The following is a 17005-nucleotide window of genomic DNA, read 5'->3' as shown; positions in this document are numbered from 1 at the left end:
GACCAGTGCTTATGCGGCCTATCTCCGCCGTGTTCGAACGCACTTAGAAAAGCCACGCGCATTGTTGACAAAGTCTGGGAAACTTGCCTCTCGGATACGGATATCCTATTACCAACATGTCGCTCAAGATCGTAGTTTCTGGTGTCACCGGTCGCATTGGCGCGCATGTGCTGCACCATGCGCTACAAAACCCGCTCGTATCGAGGGTCATCGCAATATCACGGCGGCCCCCACCCGGGACAGAAACGCACGCTAAGCTGGAGGTAGTGTTGCTTGAGGACTTTACAAAATACCCCGACGATGTGCTTGCGAAACTATCCGGGGCAGACGGATGCATCTGGTACCGAGGCACCTGCGTCACACTCTCCAACAACTGCTGACGTGCAAGGTGTATGACAACAACGGCTGGTGATCCCATGTTAGAGTTAGAGTATCCCAGGGCGTTTGCTGAAGCGTTTGCATCGACCGTGCCTGTCGACTCAAAGCGCTTTCGGTATTTGCACTTGTCAGGCGGTATGGTGGAACGCGATCAGGAGAAGTCATTATGGATGAAAGGCTCGATGCGCAAGATCAAGGTAGGCGATTATTGTTCTTTTGTGATACCATGTGCGCAAATTGCAGTTAGAAAGATCCGGGGCAAGCTGCCAAACGTGCTGACTCTGCATAGGGCCGAGGAGAAGTTCAAATGCTTGAATTCGCCAAGATGAATGAAAGCTGGAGAACGGTCATAGCTCGGCCAGGCATGGTTGTACAAAGAGGTAGTATTGTTGGTGAGGCTTCCATGATGATGGCTGGCTCTTCTGGCTCCTTCATCCGATTTGATGAGCTTGCGCTTGCACTCGTGGATGCGGTCGTACATGGCAGTGAGGAGCTGTTGCTACCTTCTATGCTCGTACAACGGGGCCAACAATTGGCAAGGGAGGCCACCGAGTGACCTGTTCAGTCAGAAACGAGGACGGTTATGGAGGTGGAGATATGTTGGATTCCATTTGATCCATGAATTGGAAGCGAAGGCCGGCGCCAAACTACCGCTTAATCTCCTACCCGCAGAATGTCTCCGCATTTGATCACTGTCAATACCGGGAAGGTTCCGCGTGTGCGCGTGACGATCGAGATCATCTATGTTCAACCGCTATCTGCTGGTATTCCCAAACTCCGACGCAACGTAACGCAGAGTGAGACCTTTCAGGCGTACATATCATCGTAGTCTTCTTCGTCGTCATCCGCAGGCGGTGGCGGCGGTTGTTTCTTCTTCAACAGTTCTTTGCGGTCAAGAGGGCATGTGGAGTTCAGCTTGAGCCAAGGTCCTATGCAGTCCAGGTCGAAGCGATGATCGTCGTGACAGGGCAGCTGGACTACGAGTGGGTACTTATCTATGCAGTTACCATCAGCCAAGCTCTTGAGCTCTGCGTTGGGTCTTTGAGACATGCGACGTACCTTCAAGGAATGGGTTCACGCAAATTGGGCAGGTGTCAGAAGGCTTCAGCGCTTTCTTTGGCACCCGCTCCAATTCATCCAGGAAGCTGTTTGGAACTCCCTTCAGTTCTGTGGGCGGGTCGTCGGCATTCTCGCGGAGCATCTCGATCATACTCGCTAACAGATCCCCGTGTTCGTTGCTCTCGTCCGCCGGTCGTCCGCGCATGGTCTCGAAAGCATTGGCAAGCAAGCGGAAGGCCGCCGCCATGTTTTCGGGCTGCGGTAAAGCATTGGCATTTGTGTGCGCGCTGGGATCCGACGTGTCCACGAGTTCAAGCTGCGAGAAGAAGGTCGAGAGGTCTGGTCGGCGCGAGGGTTGCTGCGACTTGTCATCTTCGGTGGAGATGTTGTGTTCGACTGTCTGGGTTAGCTGGTGTGTTGCGCACACAGTCGCTCCTGCCTACCTTCGTAGCCCGACATGGTGGCGTTATTCCAGATGTCGCAAGTCCGGATTAGGGTTTGTGGTTTTGGCAGATGTCCTTGCCAGCTGAAATTATGAAGCTACGCGGAGTAGACGCGTCACAGCAGCAGCCTGAGACCCTGCAGTCTGGAAGGTACGACCCCTCAGTTGTGGCGCAGGTGGCGCTCATCAGCCACATCATGACCCACACTGCATGACAATTCCACACTCCGCTGGTCCATCCCAGTTCTGCTCGCCGTCGGCTTTCACTTTGGCCGCCGTCATTCTGCGACTGTCACATCGACATGTGGCGCAGCCCAAGCCGCCACCCTCATTGGCGCTCGCACAGTCCGAAGACAAGCTAACACTAGGGGAAGCTTGTCCATGTGGTATGCCATTCTTGCGACACGCGACACTGACGCGTTCGTTGGTAGTAACTAGTGAGGCCGCGTCTGTCGTTCAAGGTTAATGTGCAGTGTGGAGGAGTTCCCTGTCAGCGCTGTCCCCAGTCTAGCGACGCTACAGGCACCTTGCACCACCTGCGTGAGGTTGGGCTGCATGCATATCTTGTCGATGTCTGGGGAAACAAGCAACTGACGCCCAGGCACAGATCTCGGCAAAGATGCGACTCCATTGGAAACCGCTGGCGTCCACTCGAAGCAAATAATTGGGGCCTTGTGGAGCCGGTGATCCAGATCATGCACAGCCTCCTAGTGTCCGCAACCAAGTCGTCACGCACACTTTTCCCTGACAGACAACACAACATGCCGTAAAGGGGCGCAGCCATCGCAGCGGCAACTGATAGAGTCAGATACAAGAGGCAAAGCAGCCTCTGTGACACACTCGAGGTCTGACGCTTCACATTGCCAGTAGAAGTCTTACAGTGCACAACACTCACCGCTTGGACCAACGCTGCCGACGACTACCACTTCACTACTTCACTACTACATCTAAATTTCCACCTCCGCTCAATGTCGCTGCTCGTCATGTCAACAGATCCACCTTCTACTTTTGAGCGATTATCGCCCTCATGGATACGCCGTCCCATGTCTCGAAGATCGACATCACCGCAAAAAGAGTCGCGGCCTACAACATCGAACGGCCTACTTGCACCAGAACCAGCGTCAACATTCAGCAATAGCGATGGCACACGATCACCACGCTCAAGTTCATCTAGCCGCCGCGGATCAATAATAGAGTTTGTTACCAGGTTCCGCTCTTCATCCAACGCCAGTATCGCGAGCAACAAGTCGCAAGACCCAACAGACTTCAGTGAAATCGAGAACTGGTTCCACGGATTCCGGAAATACAACCAAATAGTCAGCACCACCACATCACCAGACAAAGCCGACCAACCGCAAGATCTCTCGAAACCGTTCAAGAAGCTGACGAAGAAATGCGGGGGCCAATTTCTGCACGGGCTACCAGAAGCAGTCTTCGACTTCTCACTCCTCTGGTGTCCCGCAGGCCACCTGACCAGGAAAGACAACAACGAACCATCCTGGAGCTGGACCGCCTACGACGGCCCCGTAAACTTCCCATTCGACCCAACAACCTGCCCCGATGTGTACAAACTGCCACGCAGCGAGGGCGAATGGTTCCAATCCGAGATCTTACACTTCCACGTCGGTCCTGAGTCGGCGCAATACACCGTCCGGCGGGAAAAAGAAAACTCCCTGCGCATCAAATACCCGCCTTATTTCCACGCGCCGCGCGGCTCAGACCACACCAACGAGTCCAACACCCTGCGCTTTACGGCAGCGACTATTAGCGCGGATGCGTTTACCGCTGAGCCCAACACATATGAAGGCAACGAAACCCCATCCTCCCAGCTCATCAACTCAGACGGCAAAACCTGCGGCGCAATCATGGACTACGAATCTGAGCTCTCGAAGCCCTCTTCCACCGGTCCTTTCGAGTTCGTGCTGCTATCCAGGAACCTGTGGCGCGAACCGAATCCTGATAATAGCAAGCCAGGGTCGAATACTATGCATCCGACTGGCACACCCATCTGGAATGGACAGCGTTTTATATGGGATGAAAGGGTTGTGGATCATGATGAGTGTTTTGAGATGGGGCCGTGGAAGATGCTGAATGTTATGCTGATTAAGTGGGTGGGTGAGTATGCGGAAAGGGTGGCGGTTGCGAGGATACATGAGGATGAGTGGAAGAAGCATGGTCCGAGTAAGCAGGATATTGTGCTGAGATGAGAGGGGATGGATTCTTTCTTTGGTCATGATTAGAGCGATGAGATGGGTATGGTGGTAGATATGCCGTTTGATTATGCTATTTTGAGCATATGGATAGCCGAATACGACTAGAGTTTACACGTCAGATCTGATTTCCATGGAAGTGTTTGCTGACTACAGAAATGATCTCATGATCTCATTTCATGCCGCTACGTGAATGTAGGAGTCTAACAGTCAGATACCCTTGGTACTCGAGACTCGGAGAGTCCACGTAGCCTCCACGACTGCTCATGAACCTCCCTCGAGCAAAGCTAATGCCATCGTATACTTTAAGCCTTCTCCAGCTTCTCCTTTTCCAGCTTCTTCTTCTCCCACTTCGCCACCTCCTCATCAATGCACTTGAAGCTCCAGTTCTGGTAGAAAGGCGGGTACAGGAAAGGTCTCAAGTCGAACCGGTTATCATCTGGCGAGTATGCCTCCGCATGGTAGGAAGGCGTCATTGTCGTCATCTTGTGGCGGTTGATGGCATAGTAGTGGAAGAACCGCTTGACCTTGACTGCGACCTCGGCGGGAGAATACTTGTCGGACCATTCGTGTGCTAGGCGAACCCAGGTTCCGTATGGACCAAGTTTAAGCTCCTTGCGGCATTTGCCAAAGACTCCGAGTTCTGCGTATGTCATGCCCATGTCGACCTCGTCGCTCTGGACATAGTCTTCTGTGAGTGGTTCGAGTTCGGCCGTTGGGGTTGCGTCGATGAATTCGCCGAGAATCGGCAGGTCAAATTCATGCTGAGCATAAGAAATGAAGCTCTTGAGGTCTGTCTTCGAAATCGAACCAATGGGGTTGAGATCGGCACTGCTGCAGTCGTACTTGGTGAGGTATCCGCGCAGACACTCGTCGACGTTTCCTGAGGCAAGGACCAGAAGGCTACCTCCATTGGGCCTGCCCCTAGTCAATGGGAGCATCTGGGCGAAAAGGTACGCTTGCACTAGACGTGTGCGCGCTTGGATATTTTGGAGGGCCAAGTTCTCAGCAGGTGAGCCGCCATGAGCCCTGAATCGGGGCGTAAATCCCGTGGCTTTCGTTAACGCTGCAGAGGTACAGGTACGAAGTTAGTATATGTATCACATGCACTTCATACAGTCAATAGCTTACCGTTCTTCGTTGTGGCGTAGATGTCGTCTATGTCCGCTTCGACATGGTGGCATCCAATATCTTCGGCTAACCTCTTGGCACGACTCCTGGTCTCTTTGCTTGATTGCTGAGACATACCCATGTATACGGTATGAAGAATGCCGTTGCATATTTGCTTTGGGCTTGTAGGTACCCAGTCTTCGCCGTGATAAGGACCTACGATGCGGCGGACATCCTTGAGAACTTGCTTGTTGCCGTCCTGCACAGACTTGTACACGAGGCGGCACATAGAGAATACCAGAGTTGCGGTGGCGCAGCTATCGATCCCTCCGCTGAGGGGCAGCATGAAGCCAGCCTGACCGGATCGACGGAGGTAGTCCCAAAGCCAGCATGCAGGTCCCAAGGCTATCTCCTCTTCGGGTTGATGGTAGCGGAGCGGCTGTACTGGAGTGGGGCGGATGTTGGGATCAAAGTCTCCGTCAGACGACAGGCGGAAATCCGCCCTGAAGCGCTCATATCGAGGAGCTGATGCAGCTTGTAGGCCACGAGATGGATTTGTTCTGAAGCTCCATATTTCCTCCAAGTCGATGGTTGCGTGGATAACTTTGACATCATTCAGGGAGAATTGAGAGGCCTGCGCACGAACGCTACCATTGACCAGAATCTAGAAGATACAAGTCAGTATACGTGTCATATACAGCTCGTACTGGATATCACTGACCATGCTGGATCCATCGTAATACTACATAAGCGGACGTATGAAGTTAGCATATGTCTCACATGCCTTTTGCAAAGTCGGGCCTCACCAATCGGTCACCATCACATCCTGATTGATTAGAATACAGATAGGCGCCCCCGCATTTGGATGTCGCGGCTGAGGTATGACGTCAGTATACATTTGACATGCGCCTCGTAGTCAAAACTTACTTCTAATCAGGTCCAGACGCTGATTCAGCTTACGCAATTCATCTCACATGATAAGTTAGCATGATTCCCTTGCTTTGTACATGGAGAACTTACGATGAGAACCTGAAGAATTGATGATGATGTCGACGCCCGCCAGACTTAAATCGATATGCGGCGCCCGAGGCGTGAATAGCTCTTCGCAGGTCTCGTAGCCTATTGAGCAGTCGAGGGCCGACACTATGGAGTCCCCAATCGGGACGAAAGCTGAATCTTGAAGAGAGCGCGCAGCATTGGGCAGCTCATGTAGTTCGTACTGCTCGACGCGTTGGGGTCCAGACCAGGGAATGAAGTATCGGCCTTCTCGATAATTCCCAGCCATCGCGAGGCTCATCTTGGGTCGAATCAACAATATCTTGCCATTAAGTACGACGATCCTCGCGTTGTAAAGATTTCCTGAATGCCTAACTGGCATGCCAACATCGTACATGATGCCATCGAGTTCGCGGTCAACAAGCAGGGAGTTTAGCATTTGCCAACTGTGCGTGACCGTATCTTGTTCAAGAAAGTGGTCGAGACACCCATATCCAGGAATTGACAGTTCCGGCGTGGTGACATAGCGTGATCCATTTTCTTGGGCGACCTTGATGGCTTCCTTGATGCGATTCAGGTTCCCCTCCCAATCCTGAAAAAGTGTAAGCAGTGTACATCGCACAGTATACAGAGAATCTCACAAGAGCCCAATTATTCAGATTAGATGTAGAGACTGTGACAAGCCTTCCCATGTTGAGTAACTTGAACGTTCCGGTTGTGGTGGGGTGTAGGTTGGTTGAAGTCGACTTGATGGAGTGAGAGTAGAAAGCGAGAAGAAAGTAAGACCTCGAGATTAAGACCCAACGCTGAAGTTGAGTAACGGGTTGGATTCTCTAGTCTGGTGATTTGAAATTTACAAGAGGTGGATGTATAGTACCAGGTTTCAGCCGTGAGTCCTACATAGTTGGTGGCGGACTGTGCCCAGGTGGGTCCGCCAAGGCGTTAGAAGACTACTTCGAATCAGGCAAGCGCGCCCAGGGCTGGCACCAGCCCACTGATAGCCAATCTGTGGTTGCACTTCATTCAGGTACCAGGAGGATAATCTTTTCTCGTGCAACTGTCTCCCACGGCTCGCAGGTCAGCATCTTGCATGACGCCCGCCATTCGCAAGGCTCGCTGCTCACCCGATTGCCGACGACATACGCGTATCGGCTAGTAGCCATTTGCTTTCCCTGCGTCGGTTGTGCCCAAGCGGGAGTTGTGGTTGGCTGCCACTAGAAGTGCCCGACGCCAATGCCTAGGTAGTGGCTTTTGAAGGTGGGTAAACACATAGCGGTAGACCCTTTCTCCGCACGTCTCTTCAAATACATCAATGTCGGATTCAATCGACCATGCGATTGCACGCACGCAGGCCAGGCGACGGCGTCGCATAGACCATGCGGATCTAGCGAGGGAGCGGGAGAAGACGTTCTATCGGTAGGCTTATCTCCTTTGGCATGCGCCACCTGGAGAGCTACACTCACCAATGTCACCATCTAGGTACTACCCTCGTCCAGGCTCTCACCTTCCCCAGACAGATGGCCCCGCGAGCCGTCACTCATCCCCGGGACCGGCTCCCAAGTCCCAGACGCCCCCGACTACCCCGCCGCCCTCTCTAGACTACGCCCCGCGAGCGTCGGACGACAAGGCCCTGACGGCGTTTGCGCAACTGGGAGCGCTGCGCCTGAATGCGCGGAGATGTCTCATATCCTTCTTCGACAGGACCGACTGCTTCCTCCTCGCCGAAGCCACGCGCACTCTGTCGTTGCAGACTGGCGAGCCCGAATTCGAAGACGACCGTTTGTGCTTCGGCACCACCATCTTCCCCAAAGAACAGAGCCTCTGTAACTACACCGTCAACCTCGCTCCCAAATACAGCACGCTCCCTCTCGACGATCCGAGCGACCTTCCTTCCCTCGTCGTCAACGATCTCAGCAAAGACAAACGCTTCTGCAACTTTCCCTTTGTCCAGGGCCCACCATACTCGCGTTTCTATGCGGGAGTACCAATTCGCAGCCCAAGTGGCCACAGCATCGGCACATACTGCGTTCTGGACGAGAACCCACGGGACGGCTTGTCGCCGCATCAGCTCGCTTTCTTGAAGAGCATGGCAGGCACAGTGATGCGGCACCTGGAAAGGACCAGGGCAGCGGAAGATCATCGCCGGGCCAAGATTATGGTCAAGAGTCTGGGGTCTTTTGCAGAAGGGAAGAGCGGCTTGGAGAACTGGACCGTCGATCCCTGGGATCAGGAGACAGGGCAGTCGTCAGGTCTGCCAGATGCGATCATACCCCAGCGCCAGCGTCCTTCTGCCAATTCCGACGCTGCGCAAGATCCAGTTGTGCTCAATGGAAACATAGATCCGGCCATGAGAATTCCGAAGGACACTCCACCTGCAACCGGTGCGCCCCCGAGTTTAGTCAACGGAGAGACAGTCGATACTATGCGTCCGGAGATGACTACTACGACTTCGTCCACTTCCACGAAAGGCTTCACCAAGACCGATCAAAAGGATAGAGTGGCCCCAGAACTGAGGGCCCACTTCACACGGGCAGCGAACATGATCGTAGACTCAACCGAGGCAGAAGGCGTGGCATTCTTTGACGCGAAAATCAGTACCTTTGGAGGTCTTGTCGACGACGACTTTGATCCCGATCAGCTACCTGAGCCGGACAAACCTTGCGATATATTAGGGGCGGCGCTTTGCAGAACCGATCGCGACACGAAGCCGCTACCCAACACCGGAGAATGCATTTCAGAAAGCGTTCTGAGACACCTCCTGCGACTCTATCCACATGGCCAGATTTTCCATCTCGACGACGATCCGGCAACTCCTTCGGTCGCCTCGCCATCGACAGCTGGCGTGGACGAAGTCGAATCCGCCGACGGCTTTCCGTTCAGTACACCGCGCAAAACAGAATCTACCAGAAGCTTGGATGACGAAGCTTACTTGAGGAGGGTTTTTCCGACCGCTCGGAGTTTGATACTCTATCCATTATGGGATCCGCATCGCGAACGCTGGTTTGCTACGGCTGTCATCTGGAGCTCGGAACCGAAGAGAATCTTCACGACCGAACAGGAGCTCAGCTACCTGGCAGCGTTCAGCAACTTTGTCATGGCTGAGGTCGCTCGTCTAGACACAAAACTAGCTGATGCTGCAAAGGCCGATTTCATCTCGTCGATCAGCCATGAGCTGCGGTCACCACTGGTATGTATACAAAGATGAAGCAGCCGAAGCGCATGCACTGACCGTATCTAGCACGGCATTCTGGGAATGACAGATCTATTAAAGGATTCCCCTCTAGATGGCCAGCAAGTATCACATGTAGCAACAATCGAGACATGTGGAAAGACTCTACTGGAAACTATCAATCACGTAAGTTGGTGCAGGCTGCATCAGATACTGCCACTAACTTTGTAGGTTCTTGACTTTGCCAAAATCAACAATCTGACCCGGGGAGTTTCGAAACGCCAAAAGAAGCGGACACAGAGCGCGAAGCATATGATCAGTCCGGGCCAAGCTCATACCAATGATATCATGACACTAATCAACGACGTCGACATGAGCATACTGACAGAGGATGTGGTCGAGAGTGTCTTCGCAGGCTACACCTACGCGAAGACGTCTGCTCAAACATACGAGTTAACCGCCTCTAAAGTGAACAAACCGCCGATATCGATCATTCTTGATATCAACCAGAGCGACAACTATGTCTTTCGCACGCAGCCCGGCGCATGGCGGCGAGTCATCATGAACCTATTCGGCAACAGCCTGAAGTATACACCGGGTGGGTACATCAAGGTGAAGCTTGAGGTTAAGCGGAAGCCTGAAGACGAGGACGAGACCTGCGAGTTCCGGTTCTCAGTGACCGACTCTGGTATTGGCATGTCAGAGGACTATATCAATAACAGGCTCTTCCACTCTTTTGCGCAGGAGAATCCCTTAAGCCAGGGCACGGGTCTAGGTCTGTCGATCGTCAAACAGATTGTGGAATCTCTGGGAGGCGAGGTAGAAGTGCGTAGTGAGAAAGACCGCGGCACCAAGTTTACAGTCACATGTCCTTTGAAAGAGTCACGAATGTCTCCCAACTTCTGTGCAACCGGCCCAGAAGGAGAGAAGGACCTGCAGCTACAACAGGTCACTAAGCGCACCAAGGGTCTGAAAGTGAGGTTTGACGGTTTCAATGAGGAAGAGGAGTACCATGTTAGAGACTTGAAGAACAAGACAGCCTCGAAGCTATCATTGAAGGCGCTCGACAGCCTTTGTGCTGAGTGGTTCGGTATCGAACGATGCGAGGAGGGCGACAATGCGGCCGAACCAGACCTGATCATCGCTACCGAAACCTGCGCCAAAGCGTTACGGACTACGTACAGCCAGTCTCCCGGTCGAGTGTCTCCTACCCCTGTTATAGTCGTGTGCCAGGGCGCCGCAGCAGCACAATCTACAACCGCCATTACGGTGCCAGGGATAATCTTCGAATGTATCGGCCAGCCCGTCGGACCCCACAAGATGTCGAAGGCCCTAGCCTCATGTCTGGATCGACATGCAAGACGCGCGGAGACACAGAAAATGGACGTCAAGTCGATGATCCCACGGATAACAGAGCTCAGTCTAAAAGAGGAAGCAACTCCCCGTCGCACCGACCACCTGCATGTTGTAGAGCCATCTCGACCGCAGCTCACCAGCATTAGTAGTGCACCCGAGATACGCTCAATCAACAACAGCCCACCCCGAACATCCAAATACCTAAAACCCTCGCGCGCACTGCGATGTCTCTGCGTCGACGACAACCCCATCAACCTCCGCCTCCTGCGCACCTTCGTCGACAAGCTCGGCCACCAACACGTGCTCGCCGCCGACGGCCTCGAAGCACTAGAAGCCTACAAAGCCGCCAGCGACGAAGAATCACGCATCGACGTCGTCCTCATGGACATCAACATGCCCATCATGGACGGCCTCGAAGCCACCCGCCAAATCCGCGCCCACGAAATCCGATCCAACCTCCCCAAAGTCACCATCATCGCCCTCACCGGCGTCGCCGACACAGACATCCAACAAGAAGCCAACTCCAGCGGCATTAACCTCTTCCTCATCAAGCCCGTCCGCCTCGCCGATCTCGAAGTCATCCTGAAGGGCGTGGTTACAGGCCAAGACAAAGCGAATCTAGAGCTCGAAGCAGAGAAAGAGCGCATCAAACAGGCGGAAGCAGATGCTATTCTCAAAGTCGAAAGCGTGGATGAGAAAACCCGGAGCATCAACGTGGGTGTTGCGGTCGTCAAGGGCGAAGACGATATACAGAAAGCGGTTAAAGTGTTCGAGCACAAGAAGAGTGCGTCGGTGATATGACAGCGCATAACGAGTATGCATCAGCCTTTCTTGACGCATGTGCTAAACAAATCGCGGTAGGGCGTTCACACGCATCATCCGATGACCCTTACTCCCCCCGCAAAACTTCCGCGCGTATTTCTTCCTTGATCACGAAGCTGGGCATGGACAGGAGGAGTGAATGAACAGTGGAGTGCAAAAGCATTTACCTACGCATTTTGGCGTATATTGCATTTGCTCATCTCCATTTTCTGGCGCGCAAAGGGAAAGAGAGAAAAGTCATGTCAAGAGCGAGCTTGACGAACGACAAAATGCATGCATGGAGGTTGGCAGGCATGTTTAGGCGATTATACCCTTTTCTGATTTGCGTTTTGTGTTTCTGCGAGTTCTTGTCCTTTTTTTTTGTTTTCCAGCTATGGTGTTTAGAGAACTGGCGGATGCGTTTGTGGCGATGGTTGGCGTCTTCTGTTAGGATCTGATCATTTGGCTGGTATGGTAGCATAGCGTGGCGTTTTCGCTTTCATGGGTTGACTAGACACTGGTGGGTCGATTGATGGATGGATGGATGTATCATGATTAGGGTATTGCGGTATGGAGAAATAAACATCAAAGTTAAAACCACACTGTGTGCTTGTTGGTGTGGAGTGTGCTGTCAGAGTCTCGACTAACATGTAGTTGGGGATACATCAAGTGCTGGCGTAGATGGATTCTGATCTGGATTTTGACAAGTTACGAAATAATGATTCAAAGAGAGTGTGAGTAACTTGTACATAGGTTATGTGGTTATCGAACCCTTATCGTGATAATAATAATGACAACACCTGATCCAGTCCTATCCCATCCAAATCCAAGCAAAGATCAATCTCCGATCCAAAAGCGACTTCAGAAACCCGCCGTAGCAGTCCAAGCTGATTAGTTAGTCTAAGCACCGAGCAAGTCATTGAGCATGGAGTTGTCCTCCTCCCTCAACATGACCATGAACTTACCGACAGCCGGGCCCATGATAACAAAGACCTCAGCAGCCAGAACGTGGGCAAGAACAATGAACATGCCAACGATGATGAAGAAGTTCTTGAAGAACAACTTGATGAGACGGCGGCGAGCCTCCCAGTTGAAAGACCTCCATGCATCCAAAAAGCCAACGACACCGTTTCCACCCATCATCTTGCTAACGACCTTGCCACCGAAGGTGCGGTCGAAGGGGACGATGGTGTCCTGGTCCTCAGGGAGAATGGAGGCTTCGATGCGGATCAGGGTGACCATGGCGGGGAGGCAGAGGAAAAGAGTGCAGACGATGACGAAGACGAAGAGGGTGAGGATGCGAACGGCGAGACCAGTCCACGCAGCGCATGAGCTAATCTTCTCCTGCTCGAGCTTGTGGAGACCCATAAGCATGGCTACGCCGAAAGAGAGGTACAGGCTGATGTACGGCATAACGGAAGCGATGGTGGCGGGGACAGCAAGAGTCTTCCAGTGGCTCTTGGAGGGCATGCGCTGCCAGAGGCTCTGCTCGGTCGGCATGCCGACTACCTTGTGTGTCCAGACTGCGTGTACGTTGGCGAGAACGGCACCGGTGATACCAGCGACGATGATGGGCTGGCCGGGAACCATGGGGAGAGCGCCGTTGAAGAAGGTGGATACGATGCCGGCGAGGAACGAGTACAGAACGTGGATGCGGAAACCGCGGAAGCGTGCGAAGCGGCCGGCGTTGGCGACGAGGTGACGGAGCGTGGCGCGGATGGACGAGGTGATGGGCTTTTGGTTCACGAGGGTGATGGTAGGGCCGGTCTCGAGGAGCGTCTCCTTCTCGTCTTCTTTGTCGGAGGCCTCGTAGGTCGTTGGCGAGACGGTGATGGCCGCCATGGGGGACTCGACCATGCAGAGGGTGGTGACGACTTCATTGAGCATGTAGGAGATCTGTTGATGTCCTGTTAGTACATGTACCAGAGATGCCAAAGAGGCATGGAGTACTTACAAGGCTGATAGCCACACTCGCAATGAAGATGCTAATGTAGATGACAACGACGCCCCAAACGGGGACATCCTCTGGCTTCAGTTGGGTAGACTCTCCGTTGCGTACAGGAGCTCCATTGTGCAAGGCGCGCTTGACAAACGTCGCGGTGTGAGGGTGCGACACAGCGCGACGAGCGAGTTCGACGAGGACCGTCATCTTGTCTGAGATGCGTATTCCCTAAACACCCAAGTCGCTGTAAGAAGTCGTATATCCTGCAAGGTCGCAGTAGTGTGAAAGTTGAGAAAGTGAGAACAGAAGAAACAGAAAAGGCAGACGGAAGTAAAAGGGTTGACAGGTGTATTGAAGTTGGCGCTGTCACAGCGCGGCACGGCGTGAGAGACAAGGAGGCGAAGTTCAGGCCAAGGCTATGCTGGCCCCATTGACGCAACACGACGGCTGCCTGTTGTGCACGGACCACGTGCCGGTTAGCCGCCGATCTATAATTGGTCTCGTCCCAAGTCGATGCGGAGAATCGAATGTGCTGGAGTGGATTCACTGCATCTATGTTCCGACGTATGCGGTGCTCCACGAGAATGTGATGGCCGTTTCTTCTATCGCGGAGGACACATGTGCTCTACTGACTGAGTTTCAATCCTGCCTGTTGGCCACTGTATATGAGACATGTTCAGCGCCGCACCTGAGGCACAGTGATGGGCGAGCACGTAATCCAATACCTTCAGGCAACCTGTTGACAATTGGGGCCGATCTTGGGCGCCTCGTTCCACCCACTAATATCAATGTTTCACGATACGCGTTCAAGTGAACAGTTGTAAGAAGACAATATTTCATTATACCTCCCATCACACAGATGACGAGAAAGACAACTCCCATACCGTGATTATGTACCGGAACCCCACCCATGACAGACAGACAGGACTATTTCCAAACGCTGAGTGTAGAGAATACATGAATGCGCTAGACTAGAGATCAAGTAAAGGCTTTTAAAGAAAAGGGATACACAACGCTGACTCCGATTGCAATTTCAGGCTTGAGGACTACACACAGAAACCGAGCGTAAGTCGTTATACGTGAGCACCGTGAGAAGGGTACGTGTCAGAGATGGATTGTGGCGTATTTGAGTGTAGGACCATGGAGGAGCCTGGCTACTCCAGCTGAACTGGTTGGCGGAACAGCTTATAGAGCAGGCTGCGCGACGGGCTTCTCATCCTCGAGCTCCTCGTCAGAGGACTCCTCAGTAGCGGGTGCGTGGGTCGGAGCAGAAGGGAAAGCCTCCTTCTTGACCTCTGGGGAAGTGGAACGCCCGCGGTACTGGTTGACGGTCTCCTGGGCCTTGGCCGTGGCCTGCTGGGTGTATCCTTGGACAGTCTTCATGGCGTTTCCAGCGTGCTGGTTAGCAAGACCCTTGACCTGCTGAGCCTGTTGGTTGGCGACGTTGTAGCCCTTCTCCAACTGAGCATCAATGACCTCCTTGTTCTGGATGTAGATGAGGGGACCGAGGAAGGTAATGAATGTCGAGATCAGAGCCAAGCCCCAAAGAGGGACGAACTTGATGAGGAAGTAGGAGATGAAGGAAGCGAAGAACATCTAAGGGAGCAAGAAATCAGCCATCTGGGTCGGTGTGTGAAGAGGGGTTGTACGTACAGCAACAGTGACGTAGACGTTCTCGGCGAACATGATACGCTGAGACTCAATAACGAAGAAGTTGATGAGCTGCTCGAAGTCGTCGGTCATGCGCTCAAGCGAAGCCTTGGGAATGGTGTAGTACTGGCGAGGCCTGAACTGCGAAGTAAGACCACGTCCGAGAGCCATTTTTCCAACAACCTCAGCGGCTGCCGTAAGTCCGAGCACCATGTAGGACATCTTGAACATGTAGCGGATCAGGTTGAGGTATCGTGCGGCGAAGATGAAGAGGACGGTCGCACCGAAGGCTATTCCGGTAGCGCGGGGGTTCTTCCAGCTCAAAAGGCGGTAGAACATGCTGTGGTAGTCTGATGCATGTTAGCTACGTGGTCGACTGGGCGGTTGGGTATAGCTTACGAGTGAGGTTCTGGCCAGTCGCTGCCTTGTGCTCAGGAATCGTCTTGGAGTTGGCGAGATCAGCAAACTCGTTGCGCGTCTTTGCGCCCTCGGCCTTGACATTCTGTGCAACGGGACCTGTAGAGTTTAGCATTGGTCGTGTGCGCATTAGGCTGACGTGTGTGCTGCAAAACCACCGTTAGCTATGGTCCAAAGCGTGTATAGACGATCGTGTGCACATACCCTACCGTTCATAACTGTCTGCTTGGCGTTCTGGACGCTGGGGTGATTGTTTGCGGCGTTCATGGCGTTTGAAGCTGCTTTGTGGGTGTGAGTTCAGGAAATCAGGTGTTGTGCGGGCGGCCGATAAGACTGCCATGTATCGCGTTAGCTTGCGTCTCGGTAAGGGTCAAAGGCGTTTTGTCCCACTCACCTTACTCTCTAGAATTCCGTTCTTTGCCTTGATTGCGCTGTTTTGCAGGTCCTTGTTGGCGTTGCCGTTGGTCTGCGGGGCAGGAGAGCCGTCCATTTCCGATAGGAAGTCTGGGGTGCCGTTGGGGGTTTGCTGGAGGTCGAAATCGGTATCCGTGTTGGGGAGCTCAACGCGGGGAGCACCTGACATTGCTCGGAGGTACAGTGGAGAAGAGGGGAATCACAAGTGGATTGGGAGGCAGAAGTATGCGAGTGTAATAAGGAGCTGGGGTGTGTGAGAGTGCGGGAGGTAGAGGTGCTGCGGTGGTTTTGTTCGGGCGCTGTCGTGTGCGCATTGTTGGGTATTCACCAAAAGCGGACGTCATGGCCCCACCCTGATCTAGCCATGATTTGTTTTCCACTGCCACTCACGACGCGCCTCTGCACATAAGGTAACAGGTTTCACGGCAAACGATGTCATGGGGATACATATGCATCATTCCAGCAATGCCTGAAACCGCATTGCTGCGTGTCGACTTGCTGTCTCCGCGGACGATTCTTCATGGGGCAGGCCCAAGCTCGACCGGTTTCACATGTGAAAGATGGCCAGGTGGTCTTGATTCCCCTCATGACGCAACCCTGATCTGGCATTTCAAGACAGTCTTACACGTCTCACGATACGTCTCCCCAATCGTACACGTACCAGATACTCCTGTTTGCCTTGTGCATGTTGTTGATCATAATGGATCCACATTTGTCTATGCCAGGTCCCGGACAAACTCCCCTGTGTCGATCTTCCTTTTATCCAATGTCCGACTTTCTTTACCATGGAACAAGATGGAGTTTGCTCTTGCTGCATCACCCAACATCGTAAACTGGGCAAAACTCTCTTCGCGATTTTCTCCTCCAGTAGTGCGCAATGCACGTCAACGTCATAGGGAAACACGTATCCCCACTTTACTCACGCTGTTAGTGCTGGTGGACGAGCTAATATCGCGCTGAACGATGCTGTGGGCTCTGCTCTTCGTCTGTGCAACGTCTCCCTCAACTGCTCAGTAAAAGGGGTCAAAAACTGAATTGGAGTCCAGCTCATGGACACCGAT

At 53.1% G+C, this 17005-nt stretch overlaps 6 protein-coding genes across 6 annotated transcripts; 2 read left to right on the top strand and 4 right to left on the bottom strand.

The window, feature by feature from the left end:
- Positions 1-1185: 1185 nt before the first annotated feature.
- Positions 1186-1896, bottom strand: J4E84_006945 (uncharacterized protein; the record flags this gene model as incomplete). Its single annotated transcript, XM_049389532.1, has 3 exons — positions 1186-1406; positions 1438-1833; positions 1881-1896. 3 exons carry the CDS (start codon positions 1894-1896, stop codon positions 1186-1188), a joined length of 633 nt encoding a protein of 210 aa, XP_049242725.1.
- A 951-nt stretch (positions 1897-2847) lies between these two features.
- J4E84_006944 (uncharacterized protein) lies at positions 2848-4086 on the top strand (the record flags this gene model as incomplete). Its single annotated transcript, XM_049389531.1, has 1 exon — positions 2848-4086. One exon carries the CDS (start codon positions 2848-2850, stop codon positions 4084-4086), a length of 1239 nt encoding a protein of 412 aa, XP_049242724.1.
- Positions 4087-4394: 308 nt separating this feature from the next.
- J4E84_006943 (uncharacterized protein) lies at positions 4395-6887 on the bottom strand (the record flags this gene model as incomplete). Its single annotated transcript, XM_049389530.1, has 7 exons — positions 4395-5155; positions 5221-5863; positions 5921-5941; positions 6006-6073; positions 6127-6168; positions 6220-6787; positions 6837-6887. 7 exons carry the CDS (start codon positions 6885-6887, stop codon positions 4395-4397), a joined length of 2154 nt encoding a protein of 717 aa, XP_049242723.1.
- Positions 6888-7660: 773 nt separating this feature from the next.
- On the top strand, positions 7661-11521 carry J4E84_006942 (uncharacterized protein; the record flags this gene model as incomplete). Its single annotated transcript, XM_049389529.1, has 3 exons — positions 7661-9382; positions 9434-9550; positions 9596-11521. The coding sequence occupies 3 exons, from the start codon at positions 7661-7663 to the stop codon at positions 11519-11521; spliced, it is 3765 nt and encodes a 1254-aa protein (XP_049242722.1).
- Positions 11522-12421: 900 nt separating this feature from the next.
- Positions 12422-13670, bottom strand: J4E84_006941 (uncharacterized protein; the record flags this gene model as incomplete). Its single annotated transcript, XM_049389528.1, has 2 exons — positions 12422-13417; positions 13476-13670. The coding sequence occupies 2 exons, from the start codon at positions 13668-13670 to the stop codon at positions 12422-12424; spliced, it is 1191 nt and encodes a 396-aa protein (XP_049242721.1).
- Positions 13671-14648: 978 nt separating this feature from the next.
- Positions 14649-16113, bottom strand: J4E84_006940 (uncharacterized protein; the record flags this gene model as incomplete). Its single annotated transcript, XM_049389527.1, has 4 exons — positions 14649-15059; positions 15117-15463; positions 15513-15629; positions 15930-16113. 4 exons carry the CDS (start codon positions 16111-16113, stop codon positions 14649-14651), a joined length of 1059 nt encoding a protein of 352 aa, XP_049242720.1.
- Positions 16114-17005: the final 892 nt, after the last annotated feature.

Source organism: Alternaria hordeiaustralica, assembly GCF_023758085.1.
Source record: "Alternaria hordeiaustralica strain BMP 2776 chromosome Unknown scaffold_14, whole genome shotgun sequence".
Classification (NCBI taxonomy): domain Eukaryota; kingdom Fungi; phylum Ascomycota; class Dothideomycetes; order Pleosporales; family Pleosporaceae; genus Alternaria; species Alternaria hordeiaustralica.
Note: the sequence above shows the minus strand (reverse complement) of the source record. Positions and strands in the feature narration are given on the sequence as shown.